At 39.0% G+C, this 14240-nt stretch overlaps 2 protein-coding genes across 12 annotated transcripts in view; one reads left to right on the top strand and one right to left on the bottom strand.

Moving 5' to 3' along the window:
• The window catches only part of ckap5 (cytoskeleton associated protein 5), a 30831-nt gene extending 25696 nt beyond the window's left edge, over window positions 1-5135 (bottom strand). For 7 of the 11 annotated variants that reach the window (XM_023956016.2, XM_023956018.2, XM_023956019.2 and 4 more), the window contains exons 1-2: window positions 4528-4667; window positions 1256-1353 (exon numbers count right to left, since the gene is read on the bottom strand). In XM_023956016.2, the coding sequence (XP_023811784.1) occupies window positions 1256-1312 (57 nt within the window). In that variant the 5' untranslated portion in view covers window positions 1313-1353; window positions 4528-4667. Of the gene's footprint in view, window positions 1-1255; window positions 1354-4527; window positions 4668-5016 lie in introns of those variants that run through there. The other 4 variants (XM_023956017.2, XM_078948973.1, XM_078948976.1 and 1 more) reach the window with 1 other exon arrangement.
• A 1241-nt stretch (window positions 5136-6376) lies between these two features.
• cstpp1 (centriolar satellite-associated tubulin polyglutamylase complex regulator 1) lies at window positions 6377-12738 on the top strand. The gene is made up of 9 exons (XM_004069778.5): window positions 6377-6634; window positions 6733-6835; window positions 8078-8208; window positions 8320-8404; window positions 10079-10164; window positions 10453-10660; window positions 10733-10842; window positions 11621-11684; window positions 11860-12738. The coding sequence occupies exons 1-9, from the start codon at window positions 6592-6594 to the stop codon at window positions 12026-12028; spliced, it is 999 nt and encodes a 332-aa protein (XP_004069826.1). The 5' UTR covers window positions 6377-6591; the 3' UTR covers window positions 12029-12738.
• The last annotated feature ends 1502 nt before the right edge of the window (window positions 12739-14240 follow it).

The raw sequence follows: 14240 nt of genomic DNA, 5'->3' as shown, positions 1-14240 counted from the left end.
ATCCAGACTTGTATATGCAATCTTAAACACCCATGCTGTAATGAATGAAGCCCATCGCGCAGCGTATTCGCTGATCGACGTTTGTCCGAAAATGCATTCATAAACTTGACGCCCCAGAAGCGCCAAAAGAGCTCTACAAAAACATCACATCTCTGTTTCTGGGTTCATCAGATCAGAGATTCAAAGTAAAGTTAGCTTCACCATCTACTGCATGATCTGCATCTGAATGACAGCTGCTTTCAGCTGTGCTTCAGCCTCATAGCTGCGGTTACATGGACAAAAGCAATCGGAATAAACGCCTGAGCAGAATAAATCGTAAACATAGTTTTCGGAATACTTTTCCCCGATCAGACTCATTCTGATAAAAATTTCTTTCTGATTATTATGATCCAGTCAATGTTTATGATTCTATAAACTGGACGTTTGTAAAACTATCTAAAAGATATTAAGATATAAAGCCTCCTAAGGTTAAAGCTTGTTTAACTAAATTTGATTACAATAAAAAAAAAAAGTGAAACAGTTTTTGGCCTGAAAACCTTTGTGCAGCATAAAATATAGTGTTTTGATTGAAATACTATACTACTACACTAAGTCACGCGTACACTGTTGCGCGCCAGAGGAGGCGAATAGGAGACTCCCAGCAGAGGAGCGGCTTTGGGACAGTGTGTGAGCTGGCGGAGCCGACTTTTGAATGCTGAAATGACGCTTTGTGCAGTCCTGAGAAACAATCGTGTGACACATGTATATGTGCAGCCAAGATGCATATTGCAGCATTGACCACATGGATTCTAAGTGCATCCAAGGCTAAATGTTGTTAGCCCTATTAGCCTAATCCTAACCCTTCTTTCGTGTCCATGGAGCAAAGAATAAAGCACTGGCCGTCCATATTTAAAAAAAAAAAATATGAGCAAACAGGCCCTTAATAATATTGCTAAAAATAAATAATAATAAAAGCACGTTTAGAAGATCACCTTGCTCTGTGCCGCAGCTTTGTTTGTTTACAACGGAACTCGCCATTTCTCCTTCTATGGCCGTTACCGGTGCTTTAGTTAGTTCGGCACACAAAATTATTTATTCCGACCGAAAGTGTTGCGCATGTAAATGTTTGTTATAATCGTGTAAAGTTTTTCTGGGACCATGTTGCAAAATGTCAAAGCATTTTGCACATGTAACCGCAGCTTGTGACCCAGTTTGCCGACTTGCTTCCTTGAAACTGATGCCTCTAAAAATGAGTTTTTAAAAGTGACTTGTTCACCTTATGTTCACATTTCTGGTCGACAGGAAGCTTCATCCACTCGCTATCGTCAGCCATTGTGTCTGTTGGGGGACTGGGCTTCCCCAAAAGGTACTCAACTGGAAAAAAATAAATAAAAAATACACAAATTATTTCAAAACGCATACAAAAAAAAAAAAAACACTTTCAGCTAAAAACAATAGAAAGTTAAAGTTCCGTCAAAATGGATTTCACCTTCACTAAACTCCCCAGAAAAGCAATAACCATCAGTGTGAAACACGCCGTCTCACTTCCGTTTGAAGCAATCATGACTTAATGCACATTAAGGGAAGGGATGTGGGTTCATCTTTCACATTGATTCAGTCCATGAAAACATTCTGATGGGTTGGACCCAGTCCAACATGGGAGTTAAAAAAAATTAAATAAATAAAGAGGAAAAACAGCAACAGAGTTATGCTACCAAAACTCAAACCCGACCAAAACAATATTTAGAAGCCTAAACGCCAATGAGAATGGTTGTTTTATCTGTGGCATTTGTGAGTCTCTGGTAAAATGCCAGGGGCATCCCTGCTTTCATTTATACAGCTGTAAAAACAGACTCAACTCCAGGGAACGTGCATGTTGACAATATGGTTCCTTTCTCTCCAAATGTCATCATTCAACATTAAAAACTGTTTAAAAAAATTAAAAATACAAAAATATCTGAAAATTGTGCATCATTATGTTACATAATGATGTCCTCGATTGGTTAAAGACACACTCCATTAAAAATCATATTTTTGGTGTTTTCAACATGTTCAACATGTTTTTGAGGCTTTTTTTTTAATCATAATTGAAGGACATTTTTAAAGACAAATTAAGGTTTTTAGGTGTGTTTGAGAATTTAATCTTTCTAAATGTTTTGAATTAGGAGCAGACAAAAAAAGATACTGCTGGAAAAAGCTTGTAGCAGTGACGTAGGGCAGTGGTCCCCAACCCCCGGGCCGCGGACCAGTACCGGTCCGTGGGTTATTTGGTACCGGGCCGCGCAGAAAAAATAAGATAACTTACACGACTTCCGTTTTATTTGTTTCGGAATCTGAAAGATTTTTTATTTTGAAAAATTGCCCGATTCTTTGTTACATCCGTCTATGTTACTCTTGACGCAGGCCAATTCGCTCGTCTCAGTCAGGAGATAGGATACTGCTAAAATAAAACCCAGGAACTGGCAAAATGAATAAAAAACAAACGTCTTTGGAAAGTTTCTTTGCCAAGTGGAAAAGGCCCAACCAGGAGACAGAAGAGGAGCCTTCGACTTCCAAAAAATACATTTAATAGACAGCATCAGGAGTCCTACTTAAAATACGGTTTTATCCCAACGGGAGATTCCCTTGAACCATTCAGCATTGTGGTGATTTGGATTTTCCATGCACTTATTTTAAAGGCATGTTTAAATGTTATAATAATAGCGATCAGGGAGTGTGGCGGGCAGAGAGGACGTTGCTCATGTCATAATTATTGTTTATTGTTATGTTTAGAAAATACCAGTTTTCATGAAAGTCATATTATTTTGTTGTACTGTAGTGTCGGTCACGTGCACGTTTGGTCTGCTGTCGGAGTTCCGCAGGGGTTACTGTAGGAGCTTGCATCGCAGGGAATTAAATGAATCCCCTAGGCCTGCTTTGGTCAAAATAGGGTTGAGCACGGGTGTTTCTTTTTGCCTACGGGTCCCTTCATCTGGCAGTTACGTTGTTTCACCCTTAGTTAATTCTTCCTGTTGTGTTTACTTCTTTTTAGCACCACGAGTGTGGGAAGGGGAGAGGATGATGACACCTGTGCGATGTACAATGTTTAGCGTGTCAAAATAAAAGTGCATGCTTGCCATTTTTGTTGCACCGGTAATGTAAGGGTGGGGTTGTAAAGGGCTGTGAGCTACCGGCAGAGCAACAGAGGGATGTCAGGAAGCAGGGGCGAGCTTACTCCATGCAAACAGTCCAATCCACAACTTGGAGGCAAATTTCTAATGAACAACTGCTGCTCTGCAGAATCCACGTCCAAAAAAAAAAAAAAAAATGACAGGTTTTTTTTTATTTTGGCTTTAAAAAAAAAACAGAATAGTCATAATAACAACGACCCCTGGGAACAATTTTAAAATAGATCAAAAGATGGTTAAAGTGGGACTTTAAAATGTTAATTATAATTTCGATCACATTCATGCAACCCAATTTTTATTGAATTAAAATTCTAGAATTTAAATGGGGGGGGGGGTAGGCCATTCATGTTAATGATCCTCACAAAACTTACTGTTTGCTCCTCATTTTATCTATACATTATGTCACAGAAACACTGCATTTGCTGAAAAAGGACAAAAGCAGGACAAGCTTCAACACCAATGGGACTTGCAGGGAACCGGCCATTTTTCCAGGTTAAAAAGCAGCAGAAGCCTATAAAGAGCTGATGTTTGTGTCAATAATTGAAACACCAATACTTTTGGGCAGGAACTTCCACTTACCAAATCTCCAACTATTACTGAAACAGCAACATCAATTAAAAGGGCATTCCTATTATGGTTCAGTTTATTAGTGACTAATAATGTGGTACGGCAAGGGGGAAAAACTAGATATAAACACCAGATAAGGTCAAGATCTTCACACGGTTCTGTAGAACATAATATCATCATGACAGTCTATGCAGCCTTTATTTTGATAAGTACAGATGTCAGGCACGAGCGCCAGAGATCCATCCAGCATCCATCCAACCTCACAGAGAAACAACGCGATATCATCATCGTTGCATTTTAGTCTCCACCAAGACAATGGTCGTCTTCGTGCAACCAGCAACTAGTCAAACCCCCCACAAAAAGCCAGTCAAGGAATGTGTCCCTAAAAATCAACAACCTGATATATAGGAGTGGTCAGCATCTTAAACTAGCAATCGTTACCAGTCAAAAACGAGCGCCATTAACCTCAGCAAACACAGTGGCTACTGGCTAAGGTAAGGTAGCCTCCTAAAATTGATAAAACCTCCCAGGGTTAAATTTTTAACAGTCTTTATAAACTGTACGTGCATTTTCCAAGAAACGTAAGATTAAAGTCCAATTCTGCTGAACTAACGATGCTCCATCGCTCTCTGTAGCCGCCGTTAGTTGCTTAGGAACAGGGCTACGGGCTAACCGTTCACCCCTGCCACCAGACAGGCCTAACAACGCAGTTCTCGCCGACAGACCAACAACACACACAGCACCACGATACGGCTCCTAAATGTAATTCGACATTTGGTTAGCGCCCCAAAATAAACTAAAATCAACGACATACCTGTGTGCGCCTCCTGGGGACTATAAGATGATGGCAACTCAGTAAAATGACAGACAATGAGATCACCACAGAGCTCGGTCGAGTTTTATACAAGCAGTTTGCGGATGTTAGCAACTTTCCACTTCCTGTACAAATTAAAAGAGTCCCCTTTACTGAGCCTCCTTCCATAAAGCATTTCGGCAAATTTCAAATTGGTATGATATGTATTTAGAGACACTTGACAGTAGAAAATACAAAAATATAAAATTACTCAAATAGTTCCAATTATAAGCGAAGGTTTGATTGACTAATTTTCGTTCTAAAATCAACTTCCGGCCCTCCGTTGCAAACACACATCAAACTTGACTATTCTTTTTAAATTACAAGGGTGGAGAGACAGAGGAAGGCGGAGACTCGGGACACCACCCTAAGTACATCAAACCTCGAAACTTATACATTCAAACAAAAGCACGAAGTGCAAACAAAGACTTTTAAACATCGGATCAATACCTTTTAGTTAACATTTGACGCGTGTACATTTGGTCCAACTGGCTTCCTTGAGTGTTTAGTGACGATGCAGCTGATTGGTTGAATTTGAAATAGGGACAACCCCCAATATTGATAGCCCTATGCTGATTGGACAAAAATAAGATAACACCCAATGGATAAAAACTGTTTGAACATTAAATCCGCCCAGATTTCTGTCAGTTTGTGTGCTATTGGATAATTTCATACGTTCCTTTCACACACATGTCTTTCCTATTGGCTGTGGGTAAACAAACCAATTTGAAAAAAACACATTTTTTTTACTCTACCATATACATTTTCCGCATATAAACATTATTTCAGACCCATATAACACTCCCAAATGGAAATCACAATATGTCTTATGCTGAAATAAATCTTTATTTTAAAAAAACTGGATGAGTGAAGGCATATTTATATAGGTTTAACTTACATGATGGGAGACAATATACCAACATTATAAAAACCATTCTCCAATCTTTCCTTCAAATCAATCACACTAATTCAACAATTTTAAATTCCCTCTCTGTTAGGTCTCATAGGTCCATCTATGATTATCATGAACATCATTACCAACAATTATCCAGTGAAAGTTTTACATCACCTTTTAAAAAAGTGGTGTTTTGGATGGTTCACATGTTATACTATGACTATGTGTGAGGGAGCCTAAATTAGACTATAATGTCAATTTCTCTCATTTTCTCCAGTCAATTTTCTTCAAACCTGTAGAGATGATCACGAACAACATTACCAACAATAATCCAGTGAAAATTTTGCGTCAGCTTAAATGAAGCAACTTAGAAAGAGTTGCCATGACCAGATGTGCCCTTTTACGTGGAGTTTCTTCATTGCTGTTTGATTCCATTCCATGTCATGCTCAACAACCCACAAAACACTCTTGTCAGTGTTAAATCTCACTTTTAGAATCTGTCTGATTGATTATATTTCAGACAAAACACGTTATTTCCGGTAGTTTATTGTGGAATGAACAGACATGCAATCCAAATGAATACATTTGTACATCAAATAACAATATAGGGCTTGCAATAGCTCTCGTTTATTTCAGAGCACAGTACATGTTATTTGATAATGGGTTCCTGTGACATGGGTGATATTAGCGCTTTATATCGTCTTTTCAGCTCGCTGGGCGTGTGTACCGTAAACTATGATGTGACTGACAGACTCTGCAGTCTGAAGTGGGACTAATGACTGTGTCTGTTTTTATCCAGATTTGTGTTAGTTTATGTTTCGTTGTTGTTTGGTCCCTCAATTATATCAATATTGTTGATTGATTCGTTCATTTCTGTAGTTATTGCTTCTAAAAGCGATTTTTCATTTGTAATGTTAGGGGGAACCTTTGTTGCGCGCTCGAGGGGGACTCGAATTAATGTAGCTCACAACATCCGCCTTTTCCCTTGCACGGACCATCCCGTCAGACAAGACGATGTTAGGTCCATGGAGCCGATATTTACTAAACAGATTCGATAAACGGAGTTCGGGTTCGTGTTCTTCGGGGTTGTTTAGGACGATCTGAGCAGGTTTTCCGACTGAACAAACAAAATGAGCCGCCTAAGCGCCGCCGTTCCGGTAGAGGAGTATCTCGGTAAGTTAGTGCTGGTTGTAGGTACCCTCTCTTCTGGATCTCGGTTCGGTCCAGTTCTGGTTTCTTCATATTTACGTGTCTGTTTTTTCTTTCTCAAGCGGAAAGTCACGTCCTTTTCTACCTGGGTGATGCCGTAAACCAGCTGCTGGAACACAAAGAGGAGTACACCCAGTTCGGACTGATCCGATACTTCGCCGAATAGTACGTGACGCAGGTTGTTCACAGCGATTCACACCAAGAGTGGAACGGACTGGCTGTCCAAACCCGGTCCAGTTAGTCCAGATTAAAGTTTTAATAAGACAATACTCAACTGTGAATGTTTTCTCAAAGGAAGACATTTTGAGTATTTTGTAGGAGCATCATTTACTGGAATTGAATGTCTCCTTTCAGTAGACAGTAGATGCTCACTTGGCTGTAGTTTCAACACACGTTTTATAAATATATTTATAGTTAAAATTTGTGTTTTGTCACAAATGACAGTATTAGACTCATAGACTCATGTTAAAATACTTTAATATTTAGACCTGACCGAAATGCTCTGGAACCAAAGAATAGGAGTAAACAATTGTCTACAAGGACGAATAAAGCTACTCCAATGACAATTGTGTTTCTTACACATTCTTGTGACATTTCTCTGATGATGGAGTTCATTTATAAAGAGAGCTAATTATATTATTTCTGAATGATTCTTTATTCAAATAATTGCAAGTCAGGAGCAGAATCAAAAATGCTGTTGGAAAAAGCTTGTAAGTGTGATGTACGGCTGGCCACAAGTTCCCTGCTCCGCTCCATTCTGATGCATCCACTTTCAGACAAAAAGATTCACGTACGTCTTGGTTCTCCTCGTCTGAGCTGGCATCTGGCTCCAAACTGAATGGCTGGGTAGCTACAATACTGCTCATGTTGTTGCACCAGTAATGTCAGGTTGGGGGTGTGAGGGGTTGTAAGCTAGAAAGGAGGGATTGTAAAGAAATGATGGGAAATGAGGGAAGGCTTACTCTGCGCCACAAGTCTTGACCACAACTCCTGACCACAGCTCATAGGCAAATTTCGAATGAACTGCCGCTATACAGAAATTACACGTTTTAGGGTTTTGCCTAAAGCGGCATAATCATGATTAAAAGACCACTGGGAACACTTTTAGATTAGATCAAAAGACGATTAGAGTGGGAGTTTAACTGTGACTAAAGTCTAAGTTCCTTTTTCTGACATACAGACCTGTTAACTGACAAGGAGCAGCACGTTTCTGTGACTCCAGTTTCTTTGTAATTGACTGAAAAGTGTGAGATTAAAAGGTTTAGAGAGACAGATGAGGCAGTGGATTAAACATAAACATATAACTAGTTAAAATCCCAATATTGGTCAATATAAAAACACAAGAAAAAATTAGGGATCAAGACACACAGAGACCTTCACCTGTGGATTTGTTATGTGTGATTGTAGTTTCAGCAGCGTGAAGAACAGCAACCATGTCCTCTTCAGGGAGTTTAACTACATCCGAGCCACTCCTCACAACAAGGCCTCCTTTATTCGAGTTTTCTGGAGATGCTTCAGACAAATTGGCAAGAGTGGAGGTGACTGATCCATCATTACTTCTGTCTGATTTTGTGTGTTTGAGTTTCGAAGGATGTGATCTGCTTCACCTTCTGGGTTACAATTAAACATGTGGTGGTGATTTTTTGCAGAGCTGTTATCTGTGCAGGACTACAGGTCCCTGCTGCAGTTACTGTGTCCCGACTTCTCAATGGAGGTGGTGCAGAGCGCAGCCAGGTGAGGGCAGAAACATTTAGTAAGTGGTTGATGGTTTCAGGTGGAAACCAGAAACACGTAAACAGCATTTGAGGAAAACCAGATCTGGAAAATTTGATGGAGTATTAGGGCTACCATAAAATAATTATGTTATGAGATGAATTTTAGTAGAATAAAGTTGTGCAATTATTAGAAAGAAGTCAATATTTTATAGCAAAATTTTAAAAATTTAAATCAAAAACTCACAATTAAAAAAGGAAAAAATAAAATTTTCTTCCAAAAATAAAGTTGTAATTTCATCAAAATAAAGTAGTTCACTCACAAATAAAGTTTAATTAAGATTCTTTAGCAGTTTGATTTCTCTGAATTGTCTGAAACATAAATTAAAAAGGTCATGTTTGGTTGTCTTTGAAACTGTTACATCCCTGTCTAGGGGCTTGTAAAAGGATGTAACATAAAAGTAAAAGGAACAAATTAAATATCCCAACAACTAAAAAAACTCTCACAAACAAAACCAGGCTCAAAATAAGCTGGGAATTTATTTACAGAAAAACTCAAACTACACAAAAATAACCTAAAAACAAGGACCAAAGCCTCTAACAATAGCAAATAAAGTAAAGCTCTGCTGCTGCCAGCTTGGTTGATGTGGCAGTATTTGAACACTGAGGTGGACGCCTCAGCTCCAATCTCCGGACAAATGTAGTACAAAGACTGAATCTCCCACTGCAGCAGAAAACAAAAGAAAACAGAGACAGAAAATACTGCAAAGTACAAAAAACAATATTACAGCCATAACAGAAAAATTTTAAAAGTAAATATAACTTTTTATTTTTTAAATGAAAAACCAGACTTTTTACTTGTAAAATTATGACTTTTAGGAGCATACATTTATGACTTTATGACTAGTAAAATGACTTTTTCTCATAAATTCAAGACTTTTATGTTCATGGAATATTGACTATTTTCAAACAATTTTACAACTTTCCTCTATTATATTTATTCATTTTATGATGGCCCTAATGCTGCATTCATCCATTTTATGAAATAAAGTGCTTAATATTTTTTCTTTACCTTCACGCTAATATTTTTATTTTTGTTTTTAAAAAAAGCTTAAATGTTATGTGACTAATCCCTGTTTGACCCTTTTTTTCTTTCTCAGTCAAAGTATGAGCATGTTATTTAAAAAGTATCAAATGTTTGAATCCGCGCCCTCATTTATACCAGGTCTCCCCTGAATGGCTGTCTTGACTAAAGAAAAAAAACTACAACAAAATATTCTCAGCTGTTTTCTGTATTAATCTTTCTCTTTGTATTCTTACCCCCTACAAGTTACTGGTAAAAGAGAATAAAGTGTTTTTTTTCCTGTTTTTTCTCATTACCAGCTAAAGATTGGTTTAACACCTCACAGTGTTTGGAACCAGCAGGTTAAGGGAAGAAGTTCTTTCGTACAACGTGTTTTAAAAAGAGCTCCTTTCCAAATATGTTGCTTTAAGCAGAATTGTTATCATTCCACGGGCAGCGACAGAGAAAATATTACTCAACCGTTCCTGAACAGCTTTGTTTCCAAACATCTACACTGAAACGTGTTAGAAGAGCTTGTTATGATCAGGAGACACAGATTTTAGTGGACCGCAGGCTCTCTCCTGTCACAACGGATCCCCAGCGTTTATGAGTGTTCTTCTTTTTGTTCTGCAGAATTGTTCTGATGGACGACGCCACAGATTGTCTGATGTCATTCTCTGACTTCATTTATGCCTTCCAGCTGCAGTTTTACTACCAAGGTGAGGCATCCAGTTAGGCAAAACTCCTAAATGGAAAGAATGCAATGATTTGTTTGTCCCTTAAATGTTTTTTTAAAGTTAAAACATAGGGAAAAAATGCATTTTTGAAAGTGAGCCATTTCTTGAAATATTCTTTTCCTGAGGAATTTGATGGCAGCCCCTGTTTCAGTTGTGACAGCCTGATGTCTTTACACTTGCTCCCTCTGAGAAAAGCAGCTTTTGTTTAGGACTGTTGTCCTGATTGGGTTGTTTTTGTTCTATTCCTTGTTGCGGTCTCTGTGTCTACAGAATTCTTGGAGAGCGTTTTGGTGATCTACCAGGATCTGCTCGCAGGGAAGAGTCCCAACACCGTGTTCGTCCCCACCTCGGCCTTAGTGGAGCAGCTGCCCTCTGTGGTTGTGGAGGAGAACGATAAGGAGGAGCCGCAGCGAGATGGGGTGGAGGCGTGCCTGCTGGCCGATTGTGTGGATGCTCTCTGCGACAGGTTCAAGCACAGGTAAACTGCTCAGAGCAGAATCAGGTCTGTGGCAATGACTCCACATCAATGCTCCGTGTTTCTGCTCTCCAGCCATCCTTCCAGGGCGTGTGTGAGGGAAATCCTGGATCAGACCGACAAGGTTTCTTACTACAGCTTCCTCATGAGTCTGGCTAAGCATGAGGCCATCAATCAAAGCATCGGTAGGTTCAGTTATGTTATAGGGAAACTAGCATGTACAGACCCACTCTGATCATCTTTTGATCTATTTCCAAACCGTTTCCATGGGTCTTTGAATTATGATTATGCCATTTTTAGCCAAAATCAAAACTTGTGTTGTGTTCTAGGACATAATTTCTGCAGAGCAGCAGAAGTTCTGTAGAAATTCCCCTTATAGTTGTGGGCGGGACAATTGGGTGCAGAGAAACCCCACCCCCCTTCCCTTTCCCGGAGCAACTTCAGGCTGCGTTCGGGTTTCCACGTTGTCTGTTATTTTATGATCACTTAAACCTCATTGGGCATTATCCATTACTTAATTGAGGATATTTCTTACAGTGAAAGTGATCTAGGAAACTATTTGTGGACTTTGTTTCTTTGAAACAGATTTTGTTTCCTCATCTAGACAAAAACAAGTGCTAAGAGGTGAACTTTCCCTCTGAAATAATGCTTTGTATCACTTAACATAACTTGTAGCCTATATAGCACTTTCCTCCGCTGCTGCGGTTGGTGCAGACTCAGTAGCCGTTACCATGACAACACATCAGACTGCATATCAAACAGTTTGCTTTTTGTGAAAAACAGTTTAAACAATAAAAATAGTGAGATGGAAGTACTAATAATTATTTATCTCTTAAGGGACCATGGCATGAGTGGGGTAGTCCTCCACAAAGTTTCTATTATCAAAAATGAATGGCCTTTGCATAAGAAACAGTCCAACGTCTCTTTTTTTACGTTAAAGCTTCAATCCTCTCATTCATGCAGGAGCATTGCCCAGCAGGGCGGAGCTTTTCTTTGACCCAGAGATGGACCAGGAACTGGACAAACTGTAAGAGCACATGCATCCAAACAAAAACCATGTCAAAAAAGATGATGAAGAGCTGGCAGCTGATCAGATGAAGCATCTATCTGTCTTAAAGTTCAAAGCATGCTTTACCAAAAGATGCTGTGTTAGCTGAGAACCACGCACATCAACTCTGGTCTGTGGTGTTGTCGCTCCGCAGGATTGCTCAGATCTCTGTGAGTCCTGGCAGCAACAGCAGCGGCAGTGCTGTGGGAGGGCTGAAGGAGGTGCAGAGGAGGGCCTCCCCCCGCAGAAACATCCACCACAGACGGAAGATGGAGGTGGAGAGCGACGGCTCCACAGAGGAGACGGATTCTTCAGAAAACTAAAATCTGCTCTTCTGATTGTGAAGAATCTGTCGAGTTTTCAGAAACACTGTTAGGTTGCTTACGTGCTGTTTTTATTTCTCATTCATAACCGGGTTATCAGTAGCTGACCAAGTCTGCTCACAGTCTCATACACTTTAATGTAAAGGTTTGCTTCGATTCAGATATGATCAAATTCCATCTGAAGAGCAACTTTCATTCTGCACCTATAAAGCGCTAAACTTGACTTCAAACTGAGTTCAGGAGAGACCGTATGGATTAGATCTAATAAATAATCCATCTTTGAGGATTTTTTTTGGTTATCCTAATGGATTAATGAGTCATCTACTCTAAAACGCCCAGATATTTGGGGATTGTTCCTCCACCTGCTCTGGTTTGTCTGAGTCTGACATCTAGAGGAATCGTGTTTCAGTGCACAAAGGAGATCCATTGTTAAAATCAAACCAGAGGCTCGTTAGCTTTTTCCCTAATTGGACCAAGCCATCCTCCGGAAAAGGGAAGAAGACTTTTTGTGTGTTGTTTATTTTACTGGTGTTCTAGGTGGTTTTGACACAGACACAAAATATTTATTTTGGGTTTATATTTATTCTGTTTGTTTATGTTACACCAAGTGGTAAAAATCCTTTTTGCTGAAGTAGTTTTACTTGGCTGTGAAGTGAATCTGTGGTGAGACTCTTAATAAACGTCAGACCTTTCCAGGTCTCTAAAACTGCTTCCTCCCTGATTCAGTAGTTTTTATTCTATGTTTACCTTTGATCCTCGGCGCTTCATCCTGCTTTCATGGTTTCCCACCTGACAAAAACTGAAAATTATGTCCTGTAAATAAAAGTGAGTATCAAGAGCATCTGTTAAATCTTAGAAAGCGTTGCGCATTGATGGAAGAGATTTTAAGCTTCAATAATTAGTATTCTTTTCTTTTTTAAAGCACTGCCTTGTAGATTTCCTCTGCGTTCTTGTTTAAAGTCAATATGACTGCTGAGTGTTTCTGAAAAATAAGGCGGAAACAAAATAGAAATGTCAGAATGTTTTCCCCAGAGGGTTCTGTTCTTTAGGGTGTATTGAATGGAAGGAAGTTTGCACTGAAACGAAAAAGCTGCAGAGCAAACATGGGGCTTTTAGATTTAACTCCTCCCACAGAATCCATCCAACAGTTTGACTCTTTCTGTTCAGACAAAAGAGACCTTAATCGTTGAACAGGGAAAAAAGTGGAGAGTTACACAATTCTGTGGAACACTAAACCTAATCAAAGATACACTGATGAAAATCGTGTTTTTGGTGTTTTTTACGAGTTGTGGCATTTTTCTGATAATGGAGAAGATATGTAAATAAAATTAAGCTTAAAATTGCATTTCTGAGTATTTACTTCAAATTGTGAATCAGGAGCAGATGAAAAGATGTTGTTACATAAAAAATACACAAGCTCCCTGCTCAGATCCATTCTGGTGCATCCACATGTAGAAAAATAGATCCATGAACGTCTTTGTTTCCTTGTCTGAGCTGGAATCTGGCTCAAGACTTTTCAGCTGGACAGCTTCAGTATTGTTCACCATTTTTGTTGCATAGTTAATTTTGCCTCAGGATTGTGAGGGTCTGTAGGATAGCAGGAGATCTTGTAAACAGAAAGCTCTCAGTTTTGGCTACAAACAGCATAATCATAATTAAGATAAGATATTCTTTATTGATCCCACGTTGGGGAAATTCAATTGCTAAAAGACTACTGGGAAATATTTTACAATGGATCAAAAGATGATTGAAATGGACCTTTGACTGACATTCCTATCTTTTCTGCAACGGACAGGGAACATTTCTTGACTAATGTGTGCAGAGCTGCTTTCACACTGGATAATAAAAACAAACTCCGGTTTATGGTGGTCGACATTTATGATCATTCATTAAGTTCACTTTAAGTCAGCTTGAGCTTCATTTATGAAAAGAAATATAACTTGCAATTCCTGAGCTTTTTTGCAGACTGACCTCATTGTTTGTTTAAAGTTAGCAGTTTTATTCGGCCTAAAGATGTCCAACAAAATCAGAGCGGGTGTTTAAGGATAAAACATTAGATAGAAACACTACAATGATGGAATCTTTTTTTTGTGTGGAAAGAATGACTATTTATGGTTATTATCATAACTAATATTACATACACAATAATGCTGATGATTATTATTATATGTTGTTATCATCTTGTGTTGATCTGCAGAGGATTTTCTTCTAT

Source organism: Oryzias latipes, chromosome 6 (genome assembly GCF_053564925.1).
Source record: "Oryzias latipes strain Hd-rR chromosome 6, Olatipes_Hd-rR_3.1".
NCBI classification, from domain to species: Eukaryota; Metazoa; Chordata; class Actinopteri; order Beloniformes; family Adrianichthyidae; genus Oryzias; species Oryzias latipes.
The sequence above is the reverse complement of the archived record's forward strand: the minus strand, read 5'-3'. Positions and strand labels throughout refer to the sequence as shown.

Bases quoted from the DNA above. Each gene is read 5' to 3' on its own strand.
- cstpp1 (XM_004069778.5), top strand. From the start codon at position 6,592: ATGAGCCGCCTAAGCGCCGCCGTTCCGGTAGAGGAGTATCTCG. The intron at 6,635-6,732 runs GTAAGTTAGTGC...TTCTTTCTCAAG, and splicing joins TCCGGTAGAGGAGTATCTCG to CGGAAAGTCACGTCCTTTTC. The intron at 8,209-8,319 runs GTGACTGATCCA...GATTTTTTGCAG, and splicing joins ACAAATTGGCAAGAGTGGAG to AGCTGTTATCTGTGCAGGAC.